The sequence below is a fragment of the Nycticebus coucang genome, chromosome 18 (genome assembly GCF_027406575.1).
Source record: "Nycticebus coucang isolate mNycCou1 chromosome 18, mNycCou1.pri, whole genome shotgun sequence".
Lineage (NCBI taxonomy): Eukaryota > Metazoa > Chordata > Mammalia > Primates > Lorisidae > Nycticebus > Nycticebus coucang.
The window spans coordinates 32,253,644-32,280,996 of record NC_069797.1 but is presented as its reverse complement, the minus strand read 5'-3'; the positions used below and the strand labels follow the sequence as shown (position 1 = coordinate 32,280,996).

Below are 27,353 nucleotides of genomic sequence, written 5' to 3'. Positions count from 1 at the left end.
CCCAGCATCTAAGACAATGTCTAGTGCATGGCAAGTATCTGATAAATTTGTTAAATGAGTAAGAATATTGAGGCCCAGAAAGATAAAGTTACTCGCCAAGGATTATACAAGTAAACATTAGAGCTGAAATTTATAGCCAAACTGCCTGACTTCAGTTTTCCTGACTGCCTCCCCTTTCACTCCAAGATAGTGTCTTGCTTTGTTGTGCAGACTGCAGCTTCTAGGTTCCAATTCCTGGCTCAGCCTCCTAAGTTGCTAGGACTACAGGTACCTACCACCATGCCAGGCTAATTTTTTATGTTTTGTAGAGATAGGAGAGATAGGTTTTTACTATGTTGCCCAGGCTGGTCTGGAACTCTTAGCCTCAAGTGATTCTCCTACCTCATCAGGTTTATGCTCTTAAGCCTGAGCGACAGGCTTGGCTCTGGACTGGTACAGAGGTGCAGTGAGGTTGATTGCCCCCTCCACCTTCCACCTGTTAACAGAACCAGGTCTTCAGGTATCAGGTCTGGTCTCAGTACCTTGGCCAACAGCAGGCATGTCTCAGGCTAGTATGGGGCCAGTCTGCTGATGCCCCTCAGTGGTTAGGGTAGGAAAGAACAGGCTAAAAGCAGCATTGAGGCTAACGGAGTGTTTGGGTGGAAGATTTGGTTGGTTTTGGCCAAAATTTCCCCCTCACAGAAGACACACCACAGGGTCTGGGCATGAGAGATCTTTATTTTATCAGAAGGGACAGGCAGTGGGGCAGTGCAACATCCAAGCCCCAGACCAGACATGCAGCATCCACATGCAGGAACAGCTACACAGGCTGGGGCAGGGCCCGGGTAGGGAACTGGGACTGTAGGACACCCACAGCACCCCTGCCAGGATGTTTGGGCTCTGGGTTCTCCTGCCTCCATTGCAGCAAGGGGACAGAGGACTCAGCCACTTCCCCATGGCTGCAGCCCTATCAGTCTGGCCAGGGAGAAAGATGGCACAAGGTGTATGGGATCTGGCCAGTCTACAGCACTCACTTCTATTCAGGGTTGGCACAGCCTTCCTCACTGGAAGGGCCCAAAAGCTAGGGCAGCCCTAGCAGGAAGAGGGTCTACACACTTTCCTGTCCCCATCAAGGATAGACCCTAATCCCAGAAAAATACAGTAGAGTTGGGACCAAGCCCTACCACCCCAGCAGGGACATGCCCATGAAGAGGACTTCCCTGAGCATAAGCAGGGGCCCCCTAAGGCAGTAGTAGACTGAGGAAGCTGCTAGAGACAAGAGGCCTTGCCTCTGCACCCCTGGGGTGGGGGAGAGAGGGTAGGGGATGAGTGGCAGCCTGGGCCTAGGAAGCAAGGAGGGTAAGGGTGATGGCCCTGGGCCCTGCAGGCCATGACTCCGCAGGCCTAGTGGGACAGGGACAGGTGAGGCTATGGGCTTCCTGGGGCAGAGTTTAGGGGTGCAAAGACCAGGCCAATGACTGTCCGACCCAGACCCCTGCACCCATGCCGAGTTCTGGCCAAGCCCATGGGGAGGATGGACAGATGCACAGAGAACTTCAAGGCACCAGGATTCTGAGGAGCAGCAAGGCCACCCCCCCCACAGACAGAGATTATAATAAACATCTTCAGCTTAAACTACATGTGTGTAGGGGTTGGGAGGAGAGGGATAGAAAAAGACGGACAAAGGAAGAGACACATACGGAGATGAGAGACAAACTAAATGAATGTGGCAGTGAAAGTGAGAGTGTAGGGGAGGGAGAGGAAGAGATGGACAGCGACAGGACAGAAGGGAAGATAGCCAAAGATGGCCTGAACACGCAGCACTTCTGGTCCCTACAAAATAAGGCACCAGAGTCAGGAACATTCCCGCTTTCCCCGTGGTATTAAAATGGGTGCTGGAGGGAGATGCGGGCAGCTGCTGAAGGCTGTAGACTAAAGGAGCCTCACACCTGTGCACCGGTAGCCTTCTTGACCAGGGGTATCTGTAAGAATGGGAGATGCCATGAGGCTGTAGCCTCAGGGCCCAGGACCAGTCTGCCTGAGCCAATTCAACTGGCTGCTCAGGCAACCTCACCACAACTAGGCAGGCACATACCTTGGACAGGTCCACACCCGTGAGGGCATGCACAGAAGCAGGCAGCTCGGCCAGCAGTCGGTTCACTTCTGATGTGACCTTGCTGTTGTCCCCACTGAGGACCACAATCTCATCAACTTTGGTCAGTGGGGCAGCAATTTTGGCAGCGATCTAGGAGGTAGAGGGGGAGGAGAGCTTGGCTAGTGCTCTGAATCCTCCTGCTTGCCCTCTCAACACCTCTTCCTCTTCTCCAGCTCACCCGAGCCCAAAGCAGCCTAGCTGACCCTTATTTGGTAGCCGCAGTAAGAGAGGCCCAGTGGGCCAGGAATGTCTTAGGTTGGTTGGAGGGTTCCTGTCCCACTATTGAGCACTCTTCCTTCTGCTACTTCTTGTTGTGTTACCCACAAGACCCACAGAAGTTCTTGCCAAGGGAGAACATGTGACCCTCGGGTCCCATCCTGGGGTGGCAGCCTCACCTGGGGCAGGGCCTCTAGCACCAAGGCCATCTTGGCTGCCTCCCCATACTTCTGGTAGGCTTCAGCCTTGAGCTTCATCCTCTCAGCCTCTGCTTTGCCCATCGCTTCAATGACTGCGGCCTCTGCCTCCCCGATTTTGCGGATCTTCTCAGCCTCTGCCTGTGCCAAGAGGACCTGCTTCACCCTGGGGGAGCCCAGGCCAGACAGGGTCAGTGGGAGATGCCAAGGTACCCTTAAGCCCTGCCTGGAGACCAGCAAACCCTCAAGACTTCTGCTATGGTGGATGCTAGGGGTGGGAGACATTTGAAGTGGGGGTGCCCAGACCTTCTTGTTCTGGCCAGAGAGAGGCCACCAGCCCCAGCTACAACTGGGAGAAGGAACTAACCAAGATGTCTTCTGTGCCAAGCACTATAGCAGGCCCTCAAACCTCCTCTGACCCTGGACCCCAGCATCTGGGGCTGCTCTCACTTTTCACCCTCGGCGATCTGCTGTATGCGGTGGGCCTCGGCCTCGGCAGGACGGCGCACGGTGGCAATGAGTTCCTTGTCTGTGCGTAAGATCTCTTGTGCCTCCACTGCAATCTGCTTCTTGCGTTGTACAACTTCAATCTCTATCTCCTCCTGCCGGATCTTTTGCTGCTCACGGGCCCCTTGCAGCTCATAGGCCAACTGGGCCTCTGCTGTCTGTGACAAAAAAATGGTTGGCATATTAGAGGCTGGCCACCAAGTGGTAAACCCTGAGCCCCAACCCAGGATGCCCAATGGCTTCTTACCTTGATGTTGACTTCCTCACTGAAGGCTGACTTCTGCAGCTCGAAGGCTCGCTTGGAGTCGGCAATTTTGGTATCTGCCATGAATTTCACATCCAACATCTCCTTCTTGCACTCAGCTTCCTGAGAGCAGGAGGGGCAGGTGCTGAGGGTACCCTGAGCGACCACGGTCCCATCACCCCTGAGTTTCTTGTTACTCGGGGTGGAAAGGAAATGACACGTACCCGGATGCCTGCATCCCGCTCTGCCTCTGCCACACCAATGTCAGCATCTCTTTGTACCACGGCAGTCTGCGTCTTGCCCAGGGAGCTCAGATAGTCCACTTTGTCATACACGTCCTGGGAAGAGGAGGGGGAGTCAAGTCATAGGCACACAGGAGCAGCCAGATAGACATTAGTGGGTACAGGCTTTTTTTTTTTTTTGAGATAGTCTCACTATGTCACCCTCAGTAGAGTGCCATGGCATCATAGCAACCTCAAACTCTTTTTTTTTTAGAGACAGAGTCTCATGGTACCGCCCTCGGGTAGAGTGCCGTGGCGTCACACGGCTCACAGCAACCTCTAACTCTTGGGCTTAAGTGATTCTCTTGCCTCAGCCTCCCGAGCAGCTGGGACTACAGGTGCCCGCCACAACACCCGGCTATTTTTCTGTTGCAGTTTGGCCAGGGCTGGGTCCGAACCACCACCCTTGGCATATGGGGCCGACGCCCTACTCACTGAGCCAAAGGCGCCGCCCGCAACCTCAAATTCTTGAGCTTAAGTGATTCTCTTGCCTCAGCCTCCCAAGTAGCTGGGACTACAGGCATCCACCCCAACGCCCAGCTATTTTTTTGTTGTGGTTGTCATTGTTGGTTAGCTGGCCCTGGCTGGGCTCAAACCTGCCAGCCTCAGTACACATGGCTGGTGCTGTAACCACTGTGCTACGGGTGCCGAGCCGGGGTATAGACTTTCATCAAATCCTACCTTGATGGTGAAGCTGAGGATCTCAATGCCCATGCGCCCAACATCAGGGGCTGCCACCTCCCGCACAAGCTTGGCAAACTGGTCCCGGTCCTGATAAATCTGCTCCACAGTCAGGGTCCCTGGGGACACAGGGATCATGGACTGGCTCTCTGGGAGCCTAGCCAGCTGGGAAAGGAGGTATGCAGGCAAAGGTCTGAATGCATGCAGGGGTTGTGTGGTCTGAGCTGGGGCTTCCTGAGGTATCTTTTTAACAACATTTAACACTGAGTTGCCTGTGGAGTCCAGGCTGGATGAGGAATAATGTCTCCCAAATAGCACCAGGTCCCTGAGCAGCCGACAGTCCCCCACCCCCAAACCCTGTCCTTCACTCAAGTTACCTAAAGTGTTGAAAAACTTGGGGGAAAATGTAGGCAGCTTAAAAAACCTCAGTGGGACAGACCCTCTGCCAGGCCTGCACTACCCCCTGGCCCTGGCTTAGGGACCCTGTGAGGCTCCTCAAAGGCTGGATTGAGGCTCACCAAGGATAGAGCGCAGATGCCCCTCCAGGGTCTGCAGGACGACGTTCTTGATGTCCTGCACATTCTTGCCCAGGAACTGCTCACAGGCCACAGCCAGGAGCTCCTTCTCCGTCATGATCTTCACCTGCCAGTGGTCACAGAGGTGCTTCAGCCAGGCTGGCGGGAAGAAGATGGAGGCCCCAAACCCAGAGGTATAGAGAGTGGTAGCTATGCCCCTTCCCTCCTTTTTCAGACCTGAAGGCCGTAGTGGCTAGAAGGGAGGCTGGAATCTGTCTGAGGCCTCCAGTGGGCAGACAGCAGCACAAGGAGTCCTGAGAAACTTCATCTTCACTGGCAGCCCCAGGCCCTGACACGGCCTTTCTCATGTGTGTGGAGCTTATTTCCCCCCGCCCCTAGCCCACTGTCCCCTCACTAGCCAATTCCTCCCTTGCAAGCTCTCCACATGTGGGACATGCTCAGGCTGAACAGAGTATGGAAGGGAAAATGAGCAGGAGGGGCACAGATTGACAGACTAGGAAAGAAGCCTGGGGGGCAGGGCAGGAGAAAGATCCAGGTGGGTATAACCAAGGGTGCCTTTCCTTTTCAAGGTGCTCAGCCAACCTCCTCACCAGAGGGTTGTAACATGGTTGAACCTCACTGCCCTGTGAAGCTGAGAGGTTGATTAGGGAGGATGCCCCTCACCCAAGCCCCCTGTTGGGACTATAATGACTCTCAGAGCCCAGAGCTCCTCTGCCTCAAATGGTTTCTCCCTTTGGCCTCCCTCCCAGGGAATGGGGAAGGCCTGGATTCTGGTGCTTGGCATTTCCAACACCTGCAAAGAATGGGGGTGGGGTTAGTGAGACAGGAGCCCTCAGCACTGGTTCTGTCCCTCGTGGGCCCGCTGGGAAGAGAAGGGGTGTCTGTTAGTCCTGCTAGGTGGCCAAGGGGGCCAAGCGAGAATGTTCCAGTGGCGACGACCGACCCTCTCTGGGGGGTGGGGGGGACAGGGGCAGGGGCACTGGAGAGACTGCCCCTGGCTGCTGTCTTCTCCTCCTCCCCCCAAACCCCAGCATGGGGACGAGGCAGCTCAACGGACATGCGCAAGGCTGCTGGGTTACTATACCTGGGCGACACCCGTCACAGTTAAAGCTACCCCCTCGGCCGTCTCTACGTCCTCGCAGCGGGGCTGCAACGTCATAATCTCTAGGGAAATCCTGCCAAGAAACGCAAAACAGGGGCATGGGTCTGGGGTGCCCAGGGCCCTGGCAGTGTGGGGAAAGAGTCCAATACCTCACTGTTCCAGCTGGGACAGGCCAAGGTCCTGGTAAAGAGGAGGGTGGGGGGCAGTTCTCCAGTGTGTGAGAAGGAAGTGGGTGGGAGGGCAGGGCGGGGGTGGTGGTACACGTGGCTCCAGGGAACTGCACATGGGCACACATATCCTCTGCTCAAGTCAGCCTGGCTTGAATTGTGAGAAACAGGGAGCAGAAAGGAAGTGCCTATGGGTAGTCTATGGCTGGAGGGGTGGGGAGAGGCTAGGTGGAGCTGTGTGTGTATGTTCTAGGACAAGTAACTAGTGGCACCAAAGGCCCTGCCCTGTGGGCTGCCCATGGGTGCCATCTGCACATGTTGGGGTCCTCACCTATCCCCTGGGTCTACTCAGCATCCTGGGATACCCCAAAAAGCTGCCAATAAGCCTTTGCCTGATTGCCTGGCATGCTGGGAATAAACTGCTGGGCCAAGGGGGAAGCAATCCTGCACCTGCCCCTTGCCAGGGAAGCCCTGCCTGATTCCTCCAACGCGGCAACAGTCTACAACTTGAAATCCACCCTAGGTTGGGAAATGGCATTACACCAGAGCTGCCTGGCCAAGGTGTGTTAGCCCTAGAAAGAACTGCTCTGCCCAGATAATCTGACTCCTCAAGCATCCACAACTGCCCAGCTTGAAAGGGATCTGGACTCCTGCAGATATTTCAAGTATAACAGTCAGCCTACAGGGGGATAGAGCTGCTTCAAACGGGAGGAGGTCTAGACCCTACCCCTTCCACACAAGGAGCTTTTCAGGCCTCTGCACCAAAGACTGTCCCCCTATGGCAATAAGGGCTGATGAGATGGAGACAGTACCCTTCACAATTAGAGATGGCAGTATGGGTGAGGAATGGGTGGTGATACAGGACTTTTGCCTGAGCAGGCTGAAGGACAATTTAATGCAGAGGGAGGGGGATGAAGAAGACGCTGGTTAGGCCTGTTGTGGCTGTGTGCCTCCTAACATAGGCACACAGGCTCTGAGGGACAGGGGCCTTTTGACGTTTGCTGATGCATTCCTAGTGCCTGAGACTAAGAAGGTGCTCAGTAGAGAGCTGGTGAATGAAGCAATGAAGGTGGAAACCTGCACATCACAGAGCAGCCACCTGGAGTTACTTAACCTCCCAGCCCAAGAATAGATTTTACAAACTATGGCTGCATGGTAGGGAAGGCTTGGCATCCAAGGACACTCACTGGCAGACTTCGGCAGAGCTTCCAGAATCCCTTGCTCCTTCCCCCATGTATCCCAATGGATAAGGGCCTAGGGCTCTACAACAGGGATCCATCCTGGCACCCAGAGCAGCAGAGGAGAGAAAGGAGGGAGGAAAGTACACTCTCAGGAGAGGAGTCCATCAGCTCCTGCCTGCCAGCCCCACAGGGCAGGGAGAGAGAAGGTTCGATACCGAGGAAGCAGGTGGGTTATTACCTGTGCAACCCCTGTTACGAATAGCGGGACCCCCTCCGACGTCTCAATATTCTCACAGCGACACAGGATGGTCATAACCTCCAGAGACAGTCTGAGGAGCAGCCAGGGGGTAGGGAGAGGTAGGGACAGGAAGGGGTAGGAGGGGACACAGCAAACACACACAGTGGTTACCAGACAAGCATGATGCCTGATGCCTGGGGCGGGGTGGGGACGCTCTCAATATCTCAGCCCCCCACTGCCAGCTCAGCCTAGGGCTTCAGGAGAACAGAGACCTCCTTGCTGGCCTGAGGCCTCTGGGTTTCTTCTCTATCCCCAAATCCTTCTGAAGAGCTGCTGGGCCACAGGCTGGGAGTGATGCTTGCTAATGCCCTGGGCTCATGGACTGAAGCTGGGAGGCCTGTGCACAGGGCACCCGGGTTACCCACTACCTCACCTTCCCAGAAGATTCCTGTCACATGCCCACCTTCCTAACACAGGCAAGCGTGTGTTTCCAGAAATTGGGAGGGAGAGGTCACTCTGGGGATTAATGAGCCCCAGCACATACCAAATCCTGCTCAGGGCACAAAACCTCAAGGTTTGTACTACAAAGGCAAGGTAGGGTCAGAAAAGCCCAAGGAAAAATTTGGATTTTCGGATTGGGGAGTAGGGGTGAAGGAAGGCTGGGGCAGAAAGGGTGTTCCTGCCGGAATATTGAGGGACAGGTGGGAGATGAGGGAATAATTCACTTGTGAATTTCCAAAGTTGGCCATGGGCAAAAAGGAGTATTGGCAAAGAAAACAAGGTACCTTGAAGCTCCTTGGCCCACCCTGCTGGGCCTCCCTAGGGCAGTGTGTGTGTGTGTGTGTGTGTGTGTGTGTGTTTGTGTGTGTGTGTGTGCGCGCGTGCGCGCAGGGGGAGGCCAGGCTGTGGACAGTGTGGATGGTTTTCTTAAACCAGAGAAAGGAAGAGTAGAGAGAGGCTAAAGGGGCAGAAGCAGGTGGCGGGAGTGGGGGAATAAGGAACAGTAGGCAATGGGGAACCCCCACCTCAGCTCTGGGAGGGCCACCCTCACAGTGACATCCCTGGGGCCTCCAGCCATGCAGGTGCACAAAGGTTGCTTTCATCTGAGCCCTAACGCTGGCACGCTTGGGCCCAAGAAGACTCTTGACTTGGCTCAGACAGGAACCCACCAAGCTCTCTTCTGGGGAAGGAAAGAAGAAAAGGGAGAGAAGGAGGGAGGGAAAAGAAGGAAGGAAGGAAAAGGAGGAAAAGGAGGGAAGGGGGAAGGGAGGGAAGGAAGGGAGGGAGGGAGGGAAGGCTGCAGCTCAGATGCCAGAGGTGAAGAAATTGCTCAGGTAGGGGGGGTGAGAGCTGCCTACATCAGGGCTTCAGCACAGTACAGGACATGGCAGCAAAGTGTAGCAGGAGGGACTTCACTGAGCTTAGAGGAGGAATGGCTGACCCTGAGGGCTGGCGACATGTGGTATGGCTGTGGAAAATACTTTAGAAGGGAGGCTGAATACCCAGGCTGAGTTAGAAGCCTCTTCTTTACCTGAGAGCCTCTTGCCAACCTTAGGAAATAAAGGCTTCAGACTGTGGAGATATTCCCCAGGCAGGCTAGGATTGGGCAAGGGACTGCTCCCCAGAAAAGGGAACAGGAACAGGAACAGGAAGGGCTTGCAAGAGAGACTAAGATTATGTGGAACCTGGGTACAAGGCCAGATTTCTAGGAGGAGGTACAAGCCTCTCTCACCTCTCACTTCCAGACCTGCTGTTGGAGAGGCATGGCCCTCCCGTCTTGTGGCTCTGCTCCCCAGAGCAAGAAGGGGGAGTAGGAGACTAAGCACATGGAGAAAGGGCTGCAGGGCACTGCCCCAGCACTGAATGTCCATGCAGGACAGTCTCTGGGTCTGGCTGTAAGTTCAGGTGCTTGGATAAGATTCCTTGTTGTATAAGCACCACAGGGTGTATGGGGTGGTTCTGTCTCTGGAGGGGACTCCCCATGATTTGACAGGCTGGAGGCCCCACTAGGATCTTCTGGGTGGAAGTTGTGACTACTCTTTTTTTTTTTTACTCTTATCACCCTGGCTAGAGGGCAGTGGTATCACCATAGCTCACTCTAACCTCAAACTCCTAGGCTTAAGCAATTCTCCTACCTAGTTTCCTGAGTAGCTGAGACTATAGCCACTAACCTTGGCTAATTTTTTCTATTTTTAGTGGAGACAGGGTCTCACTCTTGCTCAGGTTGGTTGCAAACTCCTGAGCTTAAGGGATCCCCTGCCTCAGACTCCCAGAGTGCTAGGATTATAGGCGTGAGCCACCATGTCCAGCCTGTGACTACTCTTGGTTACTCTCTGACAGTTTTAGCCTTAGGTCTCTCACCCTTGGCAGGTAAAGTGAGGGAGGAATGGGAGACGGTTACTGGGAAGCCAGTAAAGTTGAAAGGCCGTGATATACTTCCCATCCCCTGACCTAGCAGATGACCTCAGACTCCCAGAAGCATCAAGTCCCAGCAGCCTGGTGCAGACACTGGCTTCTCTCTGCCAACTATGGAGGGCTGCGGGTGGAGGGGGTTTCCATTGGAATCTCCATTGCTTCCCTTGTGGGGTGACCTCTGGCCCTGCAATAGGTCCACAACTTCTTCACAGGTCTGCTGCCCTTGTTGCCGGATACTGGCCTGGAAGGATTTGTTCCCCCTGCGCTATCTCCCATAATCAAGAAGTGGGTGATTGTGGAAAAGTGGCTGACATGCCTCATCTCCTGGGTGGGCACTGAGGGAGCACAGCAGAGGCTAGGTCTGGCCCTTCCCTGGGCTCTAAAAGCAGCAGCAGGTAGAGCTGGATAGTGGGCCCTCTGGGAGCAGAAATCTTCCTTCCTGGGTGGCGCCTGTGGCTCAGTCGGTAAGGCGCCGGCCCCATATACCGAGGGTGGCGGGTTCAAACCCGGCCCCGGCTGAACTGCAAAACCAAAAAATAGCTGGGCGTTGTGGTGGGCGCCTGTAGTCCCAGCTACTCGGGAGGCTGAGGCAAGAGAATTGCTTCAGCCCAGGAGCTGGAGGTTGCTGTGAGCTGTGTGAAGCCATGGCACTCTACCGAGGGCGATAAAGTGAGACTCTGTCTCTACAAAAAAAAAAAAAGAAAAAAAAGAAATCTTCCTTCCTCTAGTAAGTCCAGACTGATTTACGAGGTTAAGGTCTGTCTTGCCCGACCTCAATACTAACTGCTTGGGTCCCTATCCCTTGTCTCTAACTCACTACTATCATAGAACCACTTTTTTTTTTTTTTTTTTGTGGTTTTTGGCCGGGGCTGGGTTTGAACCTGCCACCTCCGGCATATGGGATCGGCGCCCCACTCCTTGAGCCACAGGCGCCACCCATAGAACCACTTTTGTTTTTTTATTTATTTATTTATTTTTAGAGACAAAGTCTCACTTTGTTGCCCTCGGTAGAGTGCTGTGGCATCACAGCTCATAGCAACCTGCAGCTCTTGGGACACTTTTGTTATTTAGAGCCAGTATTTCCCTCTGTTACCCAGGCTGAATGCCACTGGTACAATCCTAGCTTACTGCAGCTTTGACCTCCGGGGCTCAAGCAAATTGATCCTCCTGTCTTGGCCTCCCAAGTAGCTAGGACTGCACTGGTGTGCCACCATGCCAAGCTGGACTACTCCGAGCCCTTGCCTGAATTGTTCCAGGACCTGGACAGATAAGGGTGTGTGTACTTTAAGGGTTTCTTTAGCCTTTTCTCCTTTCATAGCCTTACTCCAAATAGTTATTTAAGACATCTTAAATAAATGAGCTAGAGCTGAGAAACTGAGATTCTGCCTGGGTACGACCCTGAATTCTCTGAGACAGAAGTAATGCCACCTCCACTGGGGGGAAAAAAAACACAAAAACCCACTCAGGAGATGACCATGACAGACCTTCCTAGTACATATCTCTTGAATCCTGTGCAACCCACTTCACTTGCTTTTTAGGAGGTTCCCACCCACCAGAATGGAATGTGGCAAATGGGAGATGTTCTAGCTGACCTGTGGGCTGAAGGAGAACACTGGAAACCCCACTCTCTGTTGCCCTGTCATCCGGTGGCCCCCATGCACTTACCTCTGAGTGTCGGAGATACACCACCAGGCCCAGGCCCAGCCGCCAAACACGTACTGTTTATAGTCGGAACCACAACAGCCCCCTGGGGAGCAAAGCAAACGGCTGCTGGTCAGTCAGTTCTTGGGTTTGTCTATTCTCCATCCCCCTTGTACCTGCTCTGAGACCTGACAGCTCCTACAGCTGGGTGCCAAGTGCTGAAGTTGCACATAAATGGGAGATAAGCTCTCCCTGCCCTTAAGGAACTTAGAATCTAGTTAGGTAGGCAGCTGATCTGCATAAAAAGGACAGCCAGTGAATAGTTTAGAATGTAAGTGCTTCCAGAACAGGTTAGTGGACTGGGTAGTCTGAAAGAGCTTTCATTTTTCATTTAAGCATTCATTCAACAAGTAGGTAGAGTGCTTTTCTGTGCTAGAAATACAGAGTGGAAGATACAATTCCTGTCTTGAAGGAGGTGAGGGTAGGACAGGAACCTTGTCCTGTGATGACAATACTATGCGGTTTGCCTATTTTCAGGGTGGGTGCAAACAGAGAGAGAATGCACAGGGAGGGAGGGAGAGTCTTAGAGCCAGGTGGGAGCCTTGCTGTGCCTGGCAGACACATCTTAGTGAGGCTGGTTCTCTACTTCCAGAGGCTTCAGAGTGACTTTTTCCCTCTTGTGAGAGTGGGTGGGGAAGGCAAGGCCTCAAAACAAAAATTGATGGTACCAACAGAAGTGAAGAGAAAAGGAAAAGGCCCAAAAAGGAAGTGATTCCTGGAAACTGTGTCAACTAAATAGATTATCTAATTCAGCAACAGCCCAGATTTAGCCTGTGGACATACTCAGCATGTTCTTTATACGGAACTGAGAAAAATTAGGGCTACCCAGGGTAGCTCACGCCTGTAATCCTAGCACTCTGGGAGGCTGAGGCAGGAGGATCCCTTGAGCTTAGGAGTTCAAGAGCAGCCTGTGCAAGAGTAAGACCCCACCTCTACTAAAAATAGAAAAATTAGCCACACCTTGTGGCCAGCACCTATAGTCCCAGCTACTCAAGAGGCTGAGGTAAGAGAACTACTCAAGCCCAGGAGTTTGAGGTTGCTGTGAGCTATGGTGCCATAGCACTCTACCCAGGGTGACAGAGAGAGACTTTATCTCAAAAAAAAAAAAAAAAAAAAGAAAGAAAAAACTGAGAAAAATTAATAGTGAATGCTCCTGTGTATTTTTTTTTTTTTTTTTTTGAGGTAAGTGTCTTACTTTGTTGCCCTCAGTATAGTGCTATGGTGTCATAGCTCACAAGAATCTCAAACTCTCTCTTTTTTTTTTTTTGAGACAGAGCCTCAAGCTGTCGCCCTGGGTAGAGTGCCTTGGCATTACAGCTCACAGCAACCTCTAACTCCTGGCCTTAAGCGATTCTCCTCCCTCCACCTCCCAAGTAGCTGGGACTATAGGCACCTGCCACAATGTCCAGCTATTTTTTGGTTGCAGCTGTCATTGTTGTTTGGGCCTGAGCTGGATTCGAATCCGCCAGCTCAGTGTATGTGACTGGTGCCTTAGCTGCTTGGGCCACAGGCGCTGAGCCACAACCTCAAACTGTTAGGCACAAGCGATCCTCTTGCCTCAGCCTCCTGAATAGCTGGGACTAGAGGTGCCCACCACAATGCCTAGCTATTTTTTTTTTTTTTTTTGAGACAGATCCTCAAGCTGTCACCCTGAGTAGAGTGCTGTGGCATCACAGCTCACAGCAACCTCCAACTCCTGGGCTTAAGCGATTCTCCTCCGTCCACCTCTCAAGTAGCTGGGACTACAGGCACCGCCACAATGCCTGGTTATTTTTTGGTTGTAGCCATCATTGTTGTTTGGCAGGCCAGGGCTGGATTTGAACCCACCAGCTCAGGTGTATGTGGCTGGCACCTTAGCCACTTGAACCACAGGGGCCAAGCCTATTATTATTTTTTTTCTTTGTAGAGACAGAGTTTCACTTTATCACCCTTGGTAGAGTGCTGTGGCATCACACAGCTCACAGCAACCTCCAACTCCTAAGCTTAGGTGATTCTCTTGCCTCAGCCTCCCGAGTAGCTGGGACTACAGATGCCCACCAGAATGCCCGGCTATTTTTTTGTTGCAGTTTGGCCAGGGCTGGGTTTGAACCTGCCATCCTTGGTGTATGGGGCTGGTGCCACTGAGCCATAGGCGCCGCCCTTCGTTTTCATTTGAGACAGTCTCACTTTGTCACCTTTGGTAGAGGGCCATGGAGTCATAGCTTAAAGCAACCTCAAAATCCTGGGCTTAAGCAATTCTCTTGCCTCAGCCTCCCAAGTAGCTGGGACTACAGGCGTCTGCCACAATGTCCCGTTATTTTTAGAGACGAGGTCTCACTCTGGCTCAGGCTGGTCTCGAACTTGTGAGCTCAGGCAATCCACCTGCCTCAAGTGCTGGGATTACAGGCGTGAGTCATGGAGCCTGGCCCCTGCTTGGCTATTTTTAGAGACGGGGTCTTGCTCTTGCTCAGGCTGGTCTCAAACTCCTTAGCTCAAGGGATCCTCCTGCTTCAGCCTACCAGAGTGCCAGGATTACAGGCGTGAGCCACAGTACCCAGTGTGAATGCTCCCGTTAATGCCAAAATTACTCATCAAGTTCAAGGAAACTTTTAAGTAAAACCTAAAGCAGGAGCTGACTTGTAACACAAAGAAATCTATAGAAAACTAATGACTGAAAGGAAATATGACTTGGAAAAAGCCAGAAGGTGTTATCTTTTCCATGTTCACAAACTTGGGCTTTCATAAAAGCCTCAGGGTATTCAATGAATCCCCAACAATAAAAAAAAAGAAAAAAAAAAAAAGCCTCAGGGTATTTGCTTCCCATGATCAAGAGTCTGGGGTGGGCTGGGGACAGAGGCTCACACCTGTAATCCTAGCACTCTGGGAGACCGAGGTGGGTGGACTGCCTGAGCTCACAGGTTCGAGACCAGCCTGAGCAAGAGCAAGACCCCATCTCTAAAAATAGCTGGGTATTGTGGCAGGCACCTTTAGTCCCAGCTACTCAGGAGGCTGAGACAAGATAATCACTTGAGCCCAGGAGTTTGAGCTGTGGGCTATAACTGTGAGCTATAACTCCAGGGCACTCTACTGAGGGCAGGGCGACAAAGTGAGACTCTGTCTCAAAAACAAACAAACAAAAAACCCACAAAATAAAGAGAGTCTGGGGTGGTTTTGTGTAGGTGTGTATAATGTCCTTGAGGGCAGATCACAGAGTGTTTTCTTTCTTTCCTTTTTTTTTTTTTTTTTTTGTGGTTTTTGGCCGGGGCTGGGTTTGAACCTGCCACCTCCGGCATATGGGACCGGCGCCCTACTCCTTGAGCCACAGGCACCGCCCTCTTTTTTTTTTTTTTTTTGTGATTTTTGGCCGGGGCTAGGTTTGAACCTGCCACCTCCGGCATATGGGACCGGGCGCCCTACTCCTTGAGCCACAGGCGCCGCCCACAGAGTGTTTTCTGTGTCAGGACAAGGGGCTGTATGTGAGTGATGGGGAGCCACACAGGGATGTAAGACGGGGAGTGCCAAGGTTAAATTTTACAAACATCACTTTGCATACAAGGTTTAGGGAGACTGGGTAGAAGCTTCTTACAGTAACCACGGCAAGGCATGGTTATAAGGGGATGACTTCCTAACAGTCTTGTCCAAGAGAACTTTCTTTGGGGGTAGAAATGTCCTCTATCTACCCTGTGTGGTATGGCAGCCACTAGCCACAGCTTGCTGTTACACACTTCCCTTGTGACTGGCATGACTGATGAATTAATTTTTTAATTTAATTACTTTATATGGCTAGCGGCCATCACAGTGGACAGTGCAGCTCTTAAAGTCTGGGTTTGGGTGGTTGTTGGGTGAGGCCAGCCACCAAAACAGAGACGCTGGAGAGAACAGCAAACTGGGGACAAGTTTTTGATGGGTGGAAACAAAGGAAAAAAAGACACCCCTCCTCATTGGGAAGGGCTTGAAAGGTTGGAGAGCTAGCGTCTGAGACTGCTCACGGGGCTGCTATCTCAGGTTCCTGGGTCTGCCGTTGTGTACGGAGTGCTAGTAGCCAAGCCAGAGAGGTCTGGAGATCAAAGAGAAGCACTACAGTGTAGGCAGGAGTAGGAAGAAGGGATCATAGGCCTGGTTCTTTCTCTAGGTGGAAATTACTGTCCACAGGGCTGCTGTTCAAGGCAAGCCTTAATGGGCTTCTCTTTCCTAGGAGGTGAGGTGGGGAAGCCTCTGAGGACAGGCAGTCAGTCTGAAACCCAAACTATCATGGGATCAAGTGAAACTGGAAGAAGGCCCCAAATCACAGCTTGTTCTGTATCTTCGGGCCTGGTAGGGCATGGGGTTATCAGCCTCTGCCCAGCTCCAGGGCATTCTCAATGTGCTGAGAGGAGGTAGTAATGGTGGTGGGATGGGATGGGGAAACAAGGTGGGTGTCCGCCCTTTACCTTTAACTTATTCTTTGACCTTGGGAATAGGATGCCACAGCTCAAGCTGGGTAGTAGCCAAGGACAACATGGCCAGGTTCCCAGAGGTAGCCACAACAGGAAGCTGGGACTGCCAGATTGCCCCGCCCCCAGCAGCTTCATCCCTTGGAAGGCATCTGCCTGTAGCTTCCGATCTCCCCCAGTCTACCTCTCCCAAGGGGACAGTTAGGTGCCCCTTCCTTAACCTCTCTAGCTGTTAATCATCTTGATGAAACAAGGCTCCCGCATTCAGGTCTGGACAGGGACCTCCATATTTTAGGCCTGAGCAAACAGGCTTCTTTTCTCCAAACTGCACTCTCTGAATACAAGCAAGACAGAAGAAAAGCAGTTTGGCTAATGTTTCATGTATACAGGTCCCTCCTTCTAGCTCCTATAACCGCTGCTAGGAGCTGGAAGGACTCATTCATTTGTTAATATACATATTCACAGGTGGTGCCTGTGGCTTAGAGGGTAGGGCGCTGACCCAAGGGTGGCGGGTTTAAACCTGGCCCTGGCCAAACTGCAACAAAGAATAGCCGGGTGGGGCGGCGCCTGTGGCTCAGTTGGTAAGGCGCCGGCCCCATATACCGAGGGTGGCGGGTTCAAACCCGGCCTCGGCTGAACTGCAACCAAAAAATAGCTGGGCGCTGTGGCGGGCGCCTGTAGTCCCAGCTACTCAGGAGGCTGAGGTAAGAGAATCGCTTGAGCCCAGGAGTTGGAGGTTGCTGTGAGCTGTGTGATGCCATGGCACTCTACCGAGAGCCATAAAGTGAGACTCTGTCTCTACAAAAAAAAAAAAAAAGAATAGCCGGGTGTTGTGGCAAGCGTCTGTAGTCCCAGCTACTCAGGAGACTGAGGCAAGAGAATTGCCTAAGCCCAGCAGTTGGAGGTTGCTGTGAGCCGTGATGCCACGACACTCTACCGAGGGTGAGAAAGTGAGACTCTGTCTTTAAAAAAACAAAACAAAACACATATTCATTAATCAATAGGGAGAAATGCTTTCTGCCTGCCAGCTCCTAGCCAAGTGTGATTTTTACTTCCAGGACTTCCCAGAACCCTAAACAAAAGACCCACAAGGGATTTTCCAGTTGGGTCTCCCACCTCTACTGCCACAGTTCTGTTTCCCTTCATTCCTTCTGTCTAATAAATCCTGTCCTATCACTGATTTGTGTGGTCTGTGGATTCATTCTTTGAATTTCCAAGATCAAGAAAGAAATTTTGCTAACATCAAGACCTGGAAATTTCTCCTAATTTTATTTATTTATTGAGACAGAGTCTTACTCTGTAGCCCTCGGTAGAGTACCATGGTGTCATAGCTCACAGCAACCTCCAACTCTTGGGCTTAAGTGATTCTCATGCTTCAGCTTCCCAAGTAACTGGGACTACAGGCGTCCACCATAATGCCTGGCTTTTTTTTTTTTTGGTAGAGACAGGGGTCTCACTCTGGCTCAGGCTGGTCTCAAACCTCTGAGCTCAGGGCAATCCACCCATCTTGGCCTCCCAGAGTACTAGGATTATAGGCGTGAGCCACCACGCCCAGCCTCTCCTAATTTTATTTTGCTTTTTATAACCCAATTTGCTCTTCCTTGCTCTGTCCTCAATCAAGCTGAAGAACTCCAAAATACTCCATGATAACCTTGGCTCCACCCTCTTAGCCCCTAACCAGACACAGTGCACTGCTCTGCCTCCTTGGGAGTATTTCCCTCCCTTCCTGCTCCTCCTCCACCTGCTTCCTACTAGTCAAGAGGACCTTATCCTACAAGGGGTTTTTAGCCTTTTTTGAATCACAACCCCTTTAGTAGTCTGGCAATGTCTAAAGACCCCTCCTCAGAATGTTTATAATGTATAAAATACATAAAAAATTATACCTAGTTACAAAAATGCTAAAATAATCAGATGTGTGATATAATAATATGTGCTTTTTTTTTTTTTTTTTTTGTAGATACAGAGTCTCACTTTATGGCCCTCAGTAGAGTGCCGTGGCCTCACACAGCTCACAGCAACCTCCAACTCCTGGGCTTAAGCGATTCTCTTGCCTCAGCCTCCCGAGTAGCTGGGACTACAGGCGCCCGCCACAACGCCCGGCTATTTTTTTTTGGTTGCAGTTCAGCCGGGGCCGGGTTTGAACCCGCCACCCTCGGTATATGGGGCCGGCGCCTTACCGACTGAGCCACAGGCGCCGCCCATTTATGTGCTTTTTTATTAATACACTAAGTATTATTACTAGCTTAATTTCAAAGCAACATTGAACATAAATTATCATTATTTTTTTTGAGACAGAGTGTCACTATGTCGCCTTTGGTAGAGTGCTATGGGGTCACAGCTCACAGCAACCTCCAACTCTTTTTTTTTTTGTAGAGACAGAGTTTCACTTTATTGCCCTCGGTAGAGTGCCGTGGCATCAAACAGCTCACAGAAACCTCCAACTCCTGGGCTGAGGCGATTCTCTTGCCTCAGCCTCCCGAGTAGCTGGGACTACAGGCGCCCGCCACAATGCCCGGCTATTTTTTTTTTGTTGCAGTTTGTCCTGGGCTGGGTTTGAACCCACCACCCTCGGCATATGGGGCCGGCGCCCTGCTCACTGAGCCACAGGCGCCGCCCAACCTCCAACTCTTAGTCTTAAGCAATTCTCTTGCCTCAGCCTCCCAAGTAACTGGGACTATCAGTGCCTGCCACAACGCCCGGCTATTTTTGTTGTTGTTGTTGCAGTTGTCACTGTTGTTTTAGTAGACCCGGGCCAGGTTCGAACCTGCCAGTCAGCCTCGGTGTATGTGGCCGGCACCCTACCCACTGAGTTACAGGTGCCGCCCAGCATATGTGATTTTCTTTTTTTGTAGAGACAGAGTTTCACTTTATGGCCCTAGGTAGAGTGCCATGGCATCACACAGCTCACAGCGACCTCGAACTCCTGGGCTTAAGTGATTCTCTTGCCTCAGTCTCCTGAGTAGCTGGGACTACAGGCGCCTGCCACAACACCGGCTATTTTTTTTTTTGTTGTTGTTGCAGTTCGGCTGGGGTCGGGTTTGAACCCACCACCCTCGGTATATGGGGCCGGTGCCTTACTGACTGAGCCACAGGTGCCGCCCCGCATATGTTATTTTCAAGGTACCTGCAACACTGCAGTATAGAAGGAAAATATCTGCTCATACTGTTATGGATTGTTGTCGACATTTATGAATATAGGAAATACTAAATTTCAGTCACGGTTAGTGGAAATAAAATTGTACTTTCCTCCCCTTTCCAAAAAAATGGAAAGAATTCCCCTTTTAAATTTTTTAAAGTAGAAAGAGAGAAAAAAACATTTTATGTTACAGAATGAAGGAAGGAGGTTAGAAAATAAGAGAGATGATCATGAGATGTAGGACCATACTCTAGAAGGTGAGACTCCTCTGGACTTCAATGCCAAGGAATAAGGTAGACAGGTGGGGCAGGGCCGGGAGCAGGTGCTCTGCTCTCCTGAGAGTCTCATGCAAAAGGGAGCTGTGTCTTGGTTTGATCATCCATAATCTCAAGGTACTATTATGCCAGGAATTATCTCTCTGTCTCTTGTCCTCCAGCACTTTCAGTTGTCAGCATGACCTCTTCTTTCTACCTCTGAAACATCTTAGATGCTAGCATTGCACTGGTCTCTGGTCTGAGGACCAGATTCCTGGTAAAGGGAAGACACAGAGGAACCCACCTCAGACTCTTCTCCCTACTCAGTCTCAAGACTTTCCACAGGGATAGAATCAGAGCTTTTGTCTCCTCAGCCCAGAGTCTAGGCTTCCTGAAGGAAATTCCAAAAGAAGAACAAAGTTTGGTGCAGATTCAGGTTTCCAAAAGCCTTTGCTGGTGGTAGAGGCTAGAAGACAGGCCCAGGTCTTATAAAGGGGCAAATTTGGCCTCAATGCTCTTTGGGGGTCTGATGCCAAGGCTATCTCTGGTCTCAAGAGGGTGAGGTATCTTATCTCACCCACAGTGGAGATGTCTTAGTGCAGGTGAACAGACTGATTTTTCTTTTTTTTGGGAGACAGAATCTCACTCTGTTGCCCAAGAGTCACAGCCTAGCTCATAGCAACCTCAAGCTCTTGGGTTCAAGTGATCATCCTGCCTCAGCCTCCCAAGTAGCTGGGACTACATGCATCTGACACAATGTGTGGCTAATTTTTATATTTTTAGTAAAGACAGGATCTTAAGCTCAGACTGGTCTTTGAACTCCTTAGTTAAAGGGATCCTCTTGCCTCTGCCTTCCACAGTGCTAGGATTAGAGGCATGAGCCACTGCACCCAACCTTCAAAGGCCATGTTTTGGGGGGGAAGGTTCTCAATGGATTTATCACACTTCCCCAGCTATACTGGGCAGCTATGAGACCAGGCTCAGGGCTTCCACCCCCTTCTATCTCTTTGCTTATGGCACTCGCCAGTCCTACCAACTGTTCACACAGGCTGGAAATCAGCGCTAAAAGTGGGAGGTAAGACATGAAGGAATCCCGTAGCTCCAGGCCTCTGAGCTGTCAGCCAACACCCACCCTTCCCCAGGACCTGGGAACCAGAGGCTGCACATCCTGGTGGCTTGAAAGGTTTTAGTCACCTCCCAAGAAATCCCAAATACACAATCTAAACAGCAGCCCCCCCTTCTCCAATACTGCAGTCTCCAAGCCCCACCTAGAGAGAAATTACAGTTTGCAGAATTTTGCGGTCTGGAGCTGGGTTTCCCAACCTGTAGAGGCCGCACCCGCGTTTCCAGGGCGGGCAATGCCAGTTAGCCCCAGCAAGCTCCGGCCTGCTCGGAATAACGGGTCTATTTGGGCTCAGAGAAAGGATCCATGCCCCGAGGCCCCTCCCCATACAGGTACCTGCCCTCTAGAGCTGCGCGACCCACTCCCAGTCCTGGATGTTGGGACCCAGCCAAACCTCTGCGTTTCGGGAACCCTAGTCCCCTCCCTCCCGGAACCCCACAAGCCCGCGGCGGAGCGGAGGGGAGGCCCTGCCTAGGGAAAGGGGAGAGGAGCGCACAAATACAGGAAAACACGCAGTGGGAGGAGAAGTCTCCCACTGGAGGTGCCCGAGGGCGCAGAGCACCGAAAGCGTTGAGTATGAAGGTTTCCCAGGAAGGGGTCTCAGGTGCCGGCCCGGCACCGCCCTGCGTAGCGCGGCGGCCTCGGCCAAGCGTGCGCCGCCCCCACCTCATCCCTTCACTGGCCCAGCCCTTCCCCGCGCCCTCCCCAGCACTGGGCGCCCCACCACCCACTTCCCTTGCGGTCCTCTCACCTGAGACCACCAGTGCCTCGTTGGGCCCCACCGTGTGGCAATTGCCCATGGTGCCGGCAGCACGGAGGGCCCTGGGGACCACACAGACCTGGACAGCAGCAGCGGGTCCGCAGCGCTAGCCGCGCCCAGCCTATCCCGCCACCCCCAGCGCCGCCCGCCCGCCCGCGCCCCTCTGTGGTCGCAGCCCCGCCGGAAGTGTGGCGGCGGAGGGCGGGACCGGCATGTTGAGAGAGGCAGGAGCGAGCGCAGCCTCGGCAGCAAACGCGCTTTATTACCAGTGGCTCGAGATCGCCGGGCCCAGTCCTACAGGAAAACACCCCGGGAGGCTTCTCCGCACTCCTACGGGCTGTCTCGACAACAATCGCCCCAGCACCCCTCTTACAGCAGTTGGCCCCACCCCCCAGTCCCTGCTTGTACTATGAGACCTTGCGCAAGTCCCTTACCTCTGGAGCCTAATCCTGCCTCCGTAAAATGGGGGTAATTCAACTACCTAGGTAGATGTGTGCAAAGGGCTCCGGTCAGTAATTCTCAGCGTTGGCAGTGCATCAAATAAATTCCCAGGACCTGCTCCAGAACTGATCGGAATCATCGAGGGTGGGGCCTGGAAAGCCGAAATTCAAAATCTTGAGAAGCATGATGTCTGGCACCTCACCCTCCACCCCTCCATCTGGGGTTACTGTCACTCTCAGGAAGAAATAATCGCTCATTATTTCTTCAACCAGGAAAAGAGCTGTCCAGAACACAACTTGGGGCCCCAGAAAGTAACCATGGAGGTAAAAATTGCAAATCCCTCAGTGCTCAGGGCCCGGTACATAGCTGCAGTTTTCGAAAGCTACCAAGTACCACGAAAAGCATCCCAGCCTGAGATTTAGGAGACTTGGGTCTCAGGCTCAGTTTTCACCCAAATTCATCGTGTCACCTTAGACAAATCTGGTGAGTTCTGAGGGCTGGGGCAAGGTTCAGAAACTGAGGGCTCCCCAGGGTGGGGGGTGCTCAGAGAGCATGGAACCCCTGGATCCTCAGGCTGGGGGTACTCATCAGGTTCAGCATCCTCCTCAGACCCAAGCCCTGCTAGCTTCTTGCTGGCCTCCCAAAGCCAGTGGGCTGCCCGGTCATCTCGGGCAGCTGGGGACACCTCCTCCACATGGCAGTTGGCAAAGTATCTCCCACTGAGGGGCTCAATACCCTCCTGCAGAGCACAGTACAGGGGTGTCTGGGCACCCCCTCTTGGTGCCCGGAGCACCAACCAAGCCAGTGGGCGCAAAATTGGGCTCAGCCATCCAGGAACATGGCGCAGGAACAACTCCGAGTTCACAGGCCCTGTGGGCAGGAAGAAAGAAAGGAGTTGGAGAGGACATAGGTGAAGGCCGAAGGTATGAGCAACTAGAACAGAGCTAGGAGGGATGTGAGGGACAGAATCTGGGTCCAGGAAACCAGGGGAGTATTCAGGGCCCCCACAAGGTGACTTCACTCATTTCCTATGTGAAGTCTCCTCTCTGCATCCAAACTGCTTATATAATATATCTCTATCTCCCAGATTTTGGTCATGATGTTTCCTGTCCAAAATAATTCTCTAGTCTCTTTCCATCTTTTTTTCTAACTTGAGTCCTATTCCTTTGTTTAACCAGCACTTATTAAGAATCAGTCAGTGTTTTTGGACATCAGGGATATGGAAGTGTAATAAAGGAGTAAGAAAGATTAGTTTGTGATTATTATTATTGTAACTTATAATTACTAATGAGTCATAGGCAATGATTATTTAATATGCAGTATGGTATTCTGGTGTAAACCTATTCCCTAAAGGCAAGGATGAGTCTATTCACCAATTTCTGGACTCAGAGTAAAAGCTAAAATGTCTGTAGTGGACTCCAAACCCTATGTGACCCAACCCATTTCTACAATCTCTTTTCTTGCTACTCTCTCCCCTCACTCAGTTCCAGCCATACTAGCCTTTCTCAAACTGATTAGGAACTTCTGCCTCAGGGCCTTTGCACTTTCTTTCTGGGTGTTTGCACTTATTTTCTTTCTGAGTTTTCTTCTAGTAAGCTACCATCTTTCAGGTCACTGTTCAAATGCCCCCTTTATAGATCTTGTCTTCTTTGACTGCCATTGATAAAATAATACCTCCTGGCATTCCATATTCCCCTTACCCTGTTTCTTATTTTCTTCTTTTTCTTTTTGAGACCGAGTGTCACTATGTCACCTTCACATCACAGTGCCGTGAGAGTGCCATGGCGTTACAGCTCACAGCAACCTCAAACTCTTGGTCTTTTTTTTTTTTTTTTTGAGACAGAGCCTCAAGCTGTTGCCCTGGGTAGAGTGCCATAGCATCACAGCTCATAGCAACCTCCAACTCCTGGGCTCAAGCAAGTCTCCTGTCTCCGCCTCCCAAGTAGCTGGGACCACAGGCGCCCGCCACAACGCCTGGCTATTTTTTGGTTGCAGCCGTCATTGTTGTTTGGTGGGCCCGGGCTAGATTCGAACCCGCCAGCTCAGGTGTATGTGGCTGGCGCCTTAGCCGCTTAAGCCACAGGCGCTGAGCCCAAACTCTTGGTCTTAAGCGATTCTCTTGCCTCAGCCTCCCAAGTAGCTGGGATTACAGGCACCTGGCACAATGCCTGGCTATTCTGTTGTTGTTGTTTTTGCAGGTGTCATTGTTCTTTAGCTGGCCTGGGCTGGATTTGGACCTGCCAGCCTCGGTGTATGTGGCTGATACCATAACTGCTGTGCTATGGGCGTGGAGCCACCCCTTACCCTGTTTCATCTTTCCTCATAGCACTTCATCACCACTTATCACTGTATATATTTATTTATTGGCTGTCTCTCTAGCCCCACTAACTAGGATGTAAACTCTATGAGGGTAAGGTCTTTATTTGTTGACTGCCTGTTATGTAGCCAGTACTCGGTAAATACTTCTTGGATGAGTGAATAATTATTAGCTATCAGCATCATCATATTAGTTCAGTCAGTAGAGATGGCTCCAGGGGGTAAGAATCTGGGTCTTATACATTGACATTCTCCACCCAGAGGTCAGTATCCAAGCTTGAGGTGTGCAAGGAAGAACCTAGAAGAAAGCTTGGTTCCAAGATCAGTAAGAATAAGTCTCTGCTTGGACCACTATTCTTTCCTACTGGGAGATTCTGTGACTCAATGAGAGGCACCAGGGGAGCACAGGATGGGAGAGGGATGGGAAAAGGCAATCAAGGACAGCCAGAGAACCAGGCCTTACCTGGATGGGCTGCATAGCAGGTGACACCAGTGCCCATAAGCTGGGTGGCGAGCTCCCGGGCAAACAATACATTGGCCAGCTTACTGTCAGCATAAGCCCGCAGTTCCTGCTGCCAGCCCACCACTGGGCGGTCTAGGTGTTTGAAGTCAAGGTGCCCGCGCCGGTGGGCAGCTGAGGAGACCACCACCACACGGCTAGGGGCACAAGTCTTCAAGCGAGGCAGCAGCAGGTCTGTCAGCAGGAAGGGACCAATGTGGTTCACCCGAAGCAGCAGATTAAAGGCCTCTCGAGTCCGGCCACAGGAACTGATCCCTGGGGCAGAGGCTAGGTGTGAGCAGATGGTCCTGAAGGAACCTTGTGTCCTGGACATCCCCATCTGTGAGATGGGAATAAGGGGCATCCTTCCCATGAGTCCTCCAGCCCCTGGCCCCTGGCAGGGCCTGGATGGAGGGGGCAGCTTCCCCTGGCCATCCACCCCACCCCGTGTAGGGCCTGCTGTCCCTCACCAGCATTGTGGATGAGGATGTCCAACCGTGGCTCAGAGCTCAGGAAGGCAGCCGCAAAGGCCCGCACTGAGGCCAAACTGGCCAAGTCCAAGGCCATGAAGATGACCTCATTGTTTCCACTCTCCTGTGGAGCAGCAAGGGCTGGGCTTGTCACCAGGCACCTCTCTCCTCTTCCCTCTCCCCAGGCACCAAATTCTAAGAGTCCATTTACTACTATTACTAAAATCTGCCCCTATGCATAAAGTGTAGTGGGTAAATGTAGTATTGATTCAAATCCTGACTTTGCCTCTTGCTAGAGGGTAACCTTGAGCAATACATATAATCTCCCTGGGCCTCAGTTCTCTCACTGTAAAATGGGAAGAATAGTAATAGTATCTATCTCATAGAGCTGGTGAGGATTAAATGAGTTCATATATGTTAAATACATGCAGTGAGCACTGTGCAAAGTACTTGCCTTTTTTTTTTTTTTAAGAGACAGAGTCTCATTTTATTACCCTCTGTAGAGTACCGTACCATCAAAGCTCACAGCAACCTCCAACTCCTGAGCTTAGGTGATTCTCTTCCCTCAGCCTCCAGAGTAGCTGGGACTACAGGCACCTGCCACAATGCCTGGCTATTTTTTTATTGCAGTTTGGCGGGTTGGGTTAAACCCACTACCTTGGGTACATGGGGCTGGCGCCCTACACTGGGCAACAGGCACCACCCCCCGGGTATTTTTTGTTGTTGCAGTTTGGCGGGGGCTAGGCTTGAACCCACCACCCTTGGTATATGGGGCCCGTGCCCTACTCACTGAGCCACAGGTGCTGCCGCAGGTACTTGCTTTTATTATTATTATCATTATTACGATCACCTTTCCCCTTTATTACTTACCCAAAAATCTATAACAACTTCTCATTGGTTCTTTTCACCCACTCCTTCTTCCCCAGTCCAGGCACCACACAGCCACAAAGGAGTTCGTTCTAAAAGACTATTGCAACAGTCTGGAGGCTGTTCTAACAGTAGGACTCTTTACTGATCTCTGCTGCCAGTCCTAAAAATCCATGCTTCTGGGCGGTGCCTGTGGCTCAGTCAGTAAGGCGCCGGCCCCATATACCGAGGGTGGCAGGTTCAAACCTGGCCCCGGCCAAACTGCAACCAAAAAATAGCCGGGCCTTGAGGAGGGCGCCTGTAGTCCCAGCTACTCGGGAGGCTGAGGCAAGAGAATCGCTTAAGCCCAGGAGTTGGAGGTTGCTGTGAGCTGTGTGAGGCCACGGCACTCTACCGAGGGCCATAAAGTGAGACTCTGTCTCTACAAAAAAAAAAAAAAAAAATCCATGCTTCTCAGTGGATCTTTAAGGGCCTCAGAACCTAGCCCTAGCTCAAAGCTTTCAGTCCTTCCTTTTACCCCACTTCGTCATATTTTGTACTCCAGCCTCATTAACCCTTTTCTTAGCTTCGCTCTTACCTCAGGGCTTTTGCATAAGCTGTTCCCTCTGCTGTTCCTTCCCCCACAGTTCTTTATTAACCTAATTCCTACTAGTCCTAAACGTCTTGGAACAGCAATTACTTCCTTCAGGACGCCTCCTCCCCAGCTTGGTTCTGGTCCCCGCTTCCCTGTGTGACCGGAGTATTCTGTGCACCCTCTCTTCCAAACACTTAAAACCAAGCCGTACTTTCGGCTCTGAAATTGAATCTCCTGGAGCCACTTTGCTGGCCCCTCTGTCGCGGTGAGTCCTCGGCTCACGGTCCCACCCGTCCCCGCCTTCCCTCACCTGACGAAGGTCGAAGGCGGCCGCCTCCCCGCGCTCCCGGCTGCGGCAGGCCAACACCACGCGCGCTCCCCGGCGCGCCAGTTCTAGCGCAGTCATCTTCCCGATTCCGCTGTTGGCGCCTGCGGACGGCGGGCGGGAGCCGAGCAGGGCTGAGCTCGACAGGCCGCAGCCCCAGCCGCCCCGGGCTCCCACCGCCCGCCCGCCGGTACTCACCCGTGACCACGGCCGTGCGGCCCCGCAGGTTGCCGATGCCGCCGCACGGTGGGGCCTTCACGAGATTGTAGTAGACAAGCACGTAGGCGCCCAGCAGCAACCCCACGCCCAGCAGCAGCGCCTCCATGCCAGCTGCGCCTTCAGGCTCCCGGCTCCCGCCCAGGCCCCGCGCCGCCCTGGATCGCCGCCCAGCGGCTGCCAATCCGCCCCGCACAGGCCTGGATAGGCGCCGGGCCCGTCTCTGCCTCCAGAAAGCGGGGGCGGACGGGAGGGTGGGCAGAGATGTGTGTGCGCGGCGTGTGCATGTGGGCCCCGTGAGCGCCCCCTAGGCGAACGCCTGCGTCCAGTAGGTGCGTGCCGGTATGAACACCTTCGAGG

The 27,353-nt window shown here is 52.3% G+C and overlaps 2 protein-coding genes across 3 annotated transcripts; both read right to left on the bottom strand.

Moving 5' to 3' along the window:
• Nucleotides 1–699: 699 nt before the first annotated feature.
• Nucleotides 700–21,557, bottom strand: FLOT2 (flotillin 2). 2 transcript variants are annotated; one of them, XM_053570424.1, is made up of 11 exons: nt 21,277–21,557; nt 11,565–11,646; nt 5,881–5,971; nt 4,779–4,902; nt 4,261–4,379; nt 3,523–3,636; nt 3,302–3,421; nt 2,998–3,212; nt 2,530–2,713; nt 2,075–2,224; nt 700–1,961 (listed from the first exon to the last, which is right to left on the bottom strand). In XM_053570424.1, exons 1-11 carry the CDS (start codon nt 21,323–21,325, stop codon nt 1,923–1,925), a joined length of 1,287 nt encoding a protein of 428 aa, XP_053426399.1. In that variant the 5' UTR covers nt 21,326–21,557; the 3' UTR covers nt 700–1,922. The 2 variants fall into 2 exon arrangements, with proteins under 2 accessions (XP_053426399.1, XP_053426398.1); XM_053570423.1 differs by lacking the exon at nt 5,881–5,971 and adding an exon at nt 7,485–7,575 and having other exon boundaries at nt 21,277–21,476.
• Nucleotides 11,565–27,297, bottom strand: DHRS13 (dehydrogenase/reductase 13). Its single transcript, XM_053570431.1, has 6 exons — nt 26,976–27,297; nt 26,763–26,881; nt 25,012–25,135; nt 24,506–24,817; nt 21,552–22,596; nt 11,565–11,646 (listed from the first exon to the last, which is right to left on the bottom strand). The coding sequence occupies exons 1-5, from the start codon at nt 27,100–27,102 to the stop codon at nt 22,184–22,186; spliced, it is 1,095 nt and encodes a 364-aa protein (XP_053426406.1). The 5' UTR covers nt 27,103–27,297; the 3' UTR covers nt 11,565–11,646; nt 21,552–22,183.
• Nucleotides 27,298–27,353: the final 56 nt, after the last annotated feature.

What these genes read in the sequence shown, in the direction of transcription:
- DHRS13 (XM_053570431.1), bottom strand. Translation starts at nt 27,102, where the DNA reads ATGGAGGCGCTGCTGCTGGGCGTGGGGTTGCTGCTGGGCGCCTACGTG. An exon ending in CCGCCTTCGACCTTCGTCAG is followed by an intron (nt 25,136 to 26,762) that starts GTGAGGGAAGGC and finishes GCTGCTCCACAG; the next exon opens with GAGAGTGGAAACAATGAGGT. An exon ending in CTGCTATGCAGCCCATCCAG is followed by an intron (nt 22,597 to 24,505) that starts GTAAGGCCTGGT and finishes TCCTGCCCACAG; the next exon opens with GGCCTGTGAACTCGGAGTTG.
- FLOT2 (XM_053570424.1), bottom strand. Translation starts at nt 21,325, where the DNA reads ATGGGCAATTGCCACACGGTGGGGCCCAACGAGGCACTGGTGGTCTCA. An exon ending in CGAGGCACTGGTGGTCTCAG is followed by an intron (nt 11,647 to 21,276) that starts GTGAGAGGACCG and finishes TTTGCTCCCCAG; the next exon opens with GGGGCTGTTGTGGTTCCGAC. An exon ending in CTGTGACGGGTGTCGCCCAG is followed by an intron (nt 4,903 to 5,880) that starts GTATAGTAACCC and finishes GACCACTGGCAG; the next exon opens with GTGAAGATCATGACGGAGAA.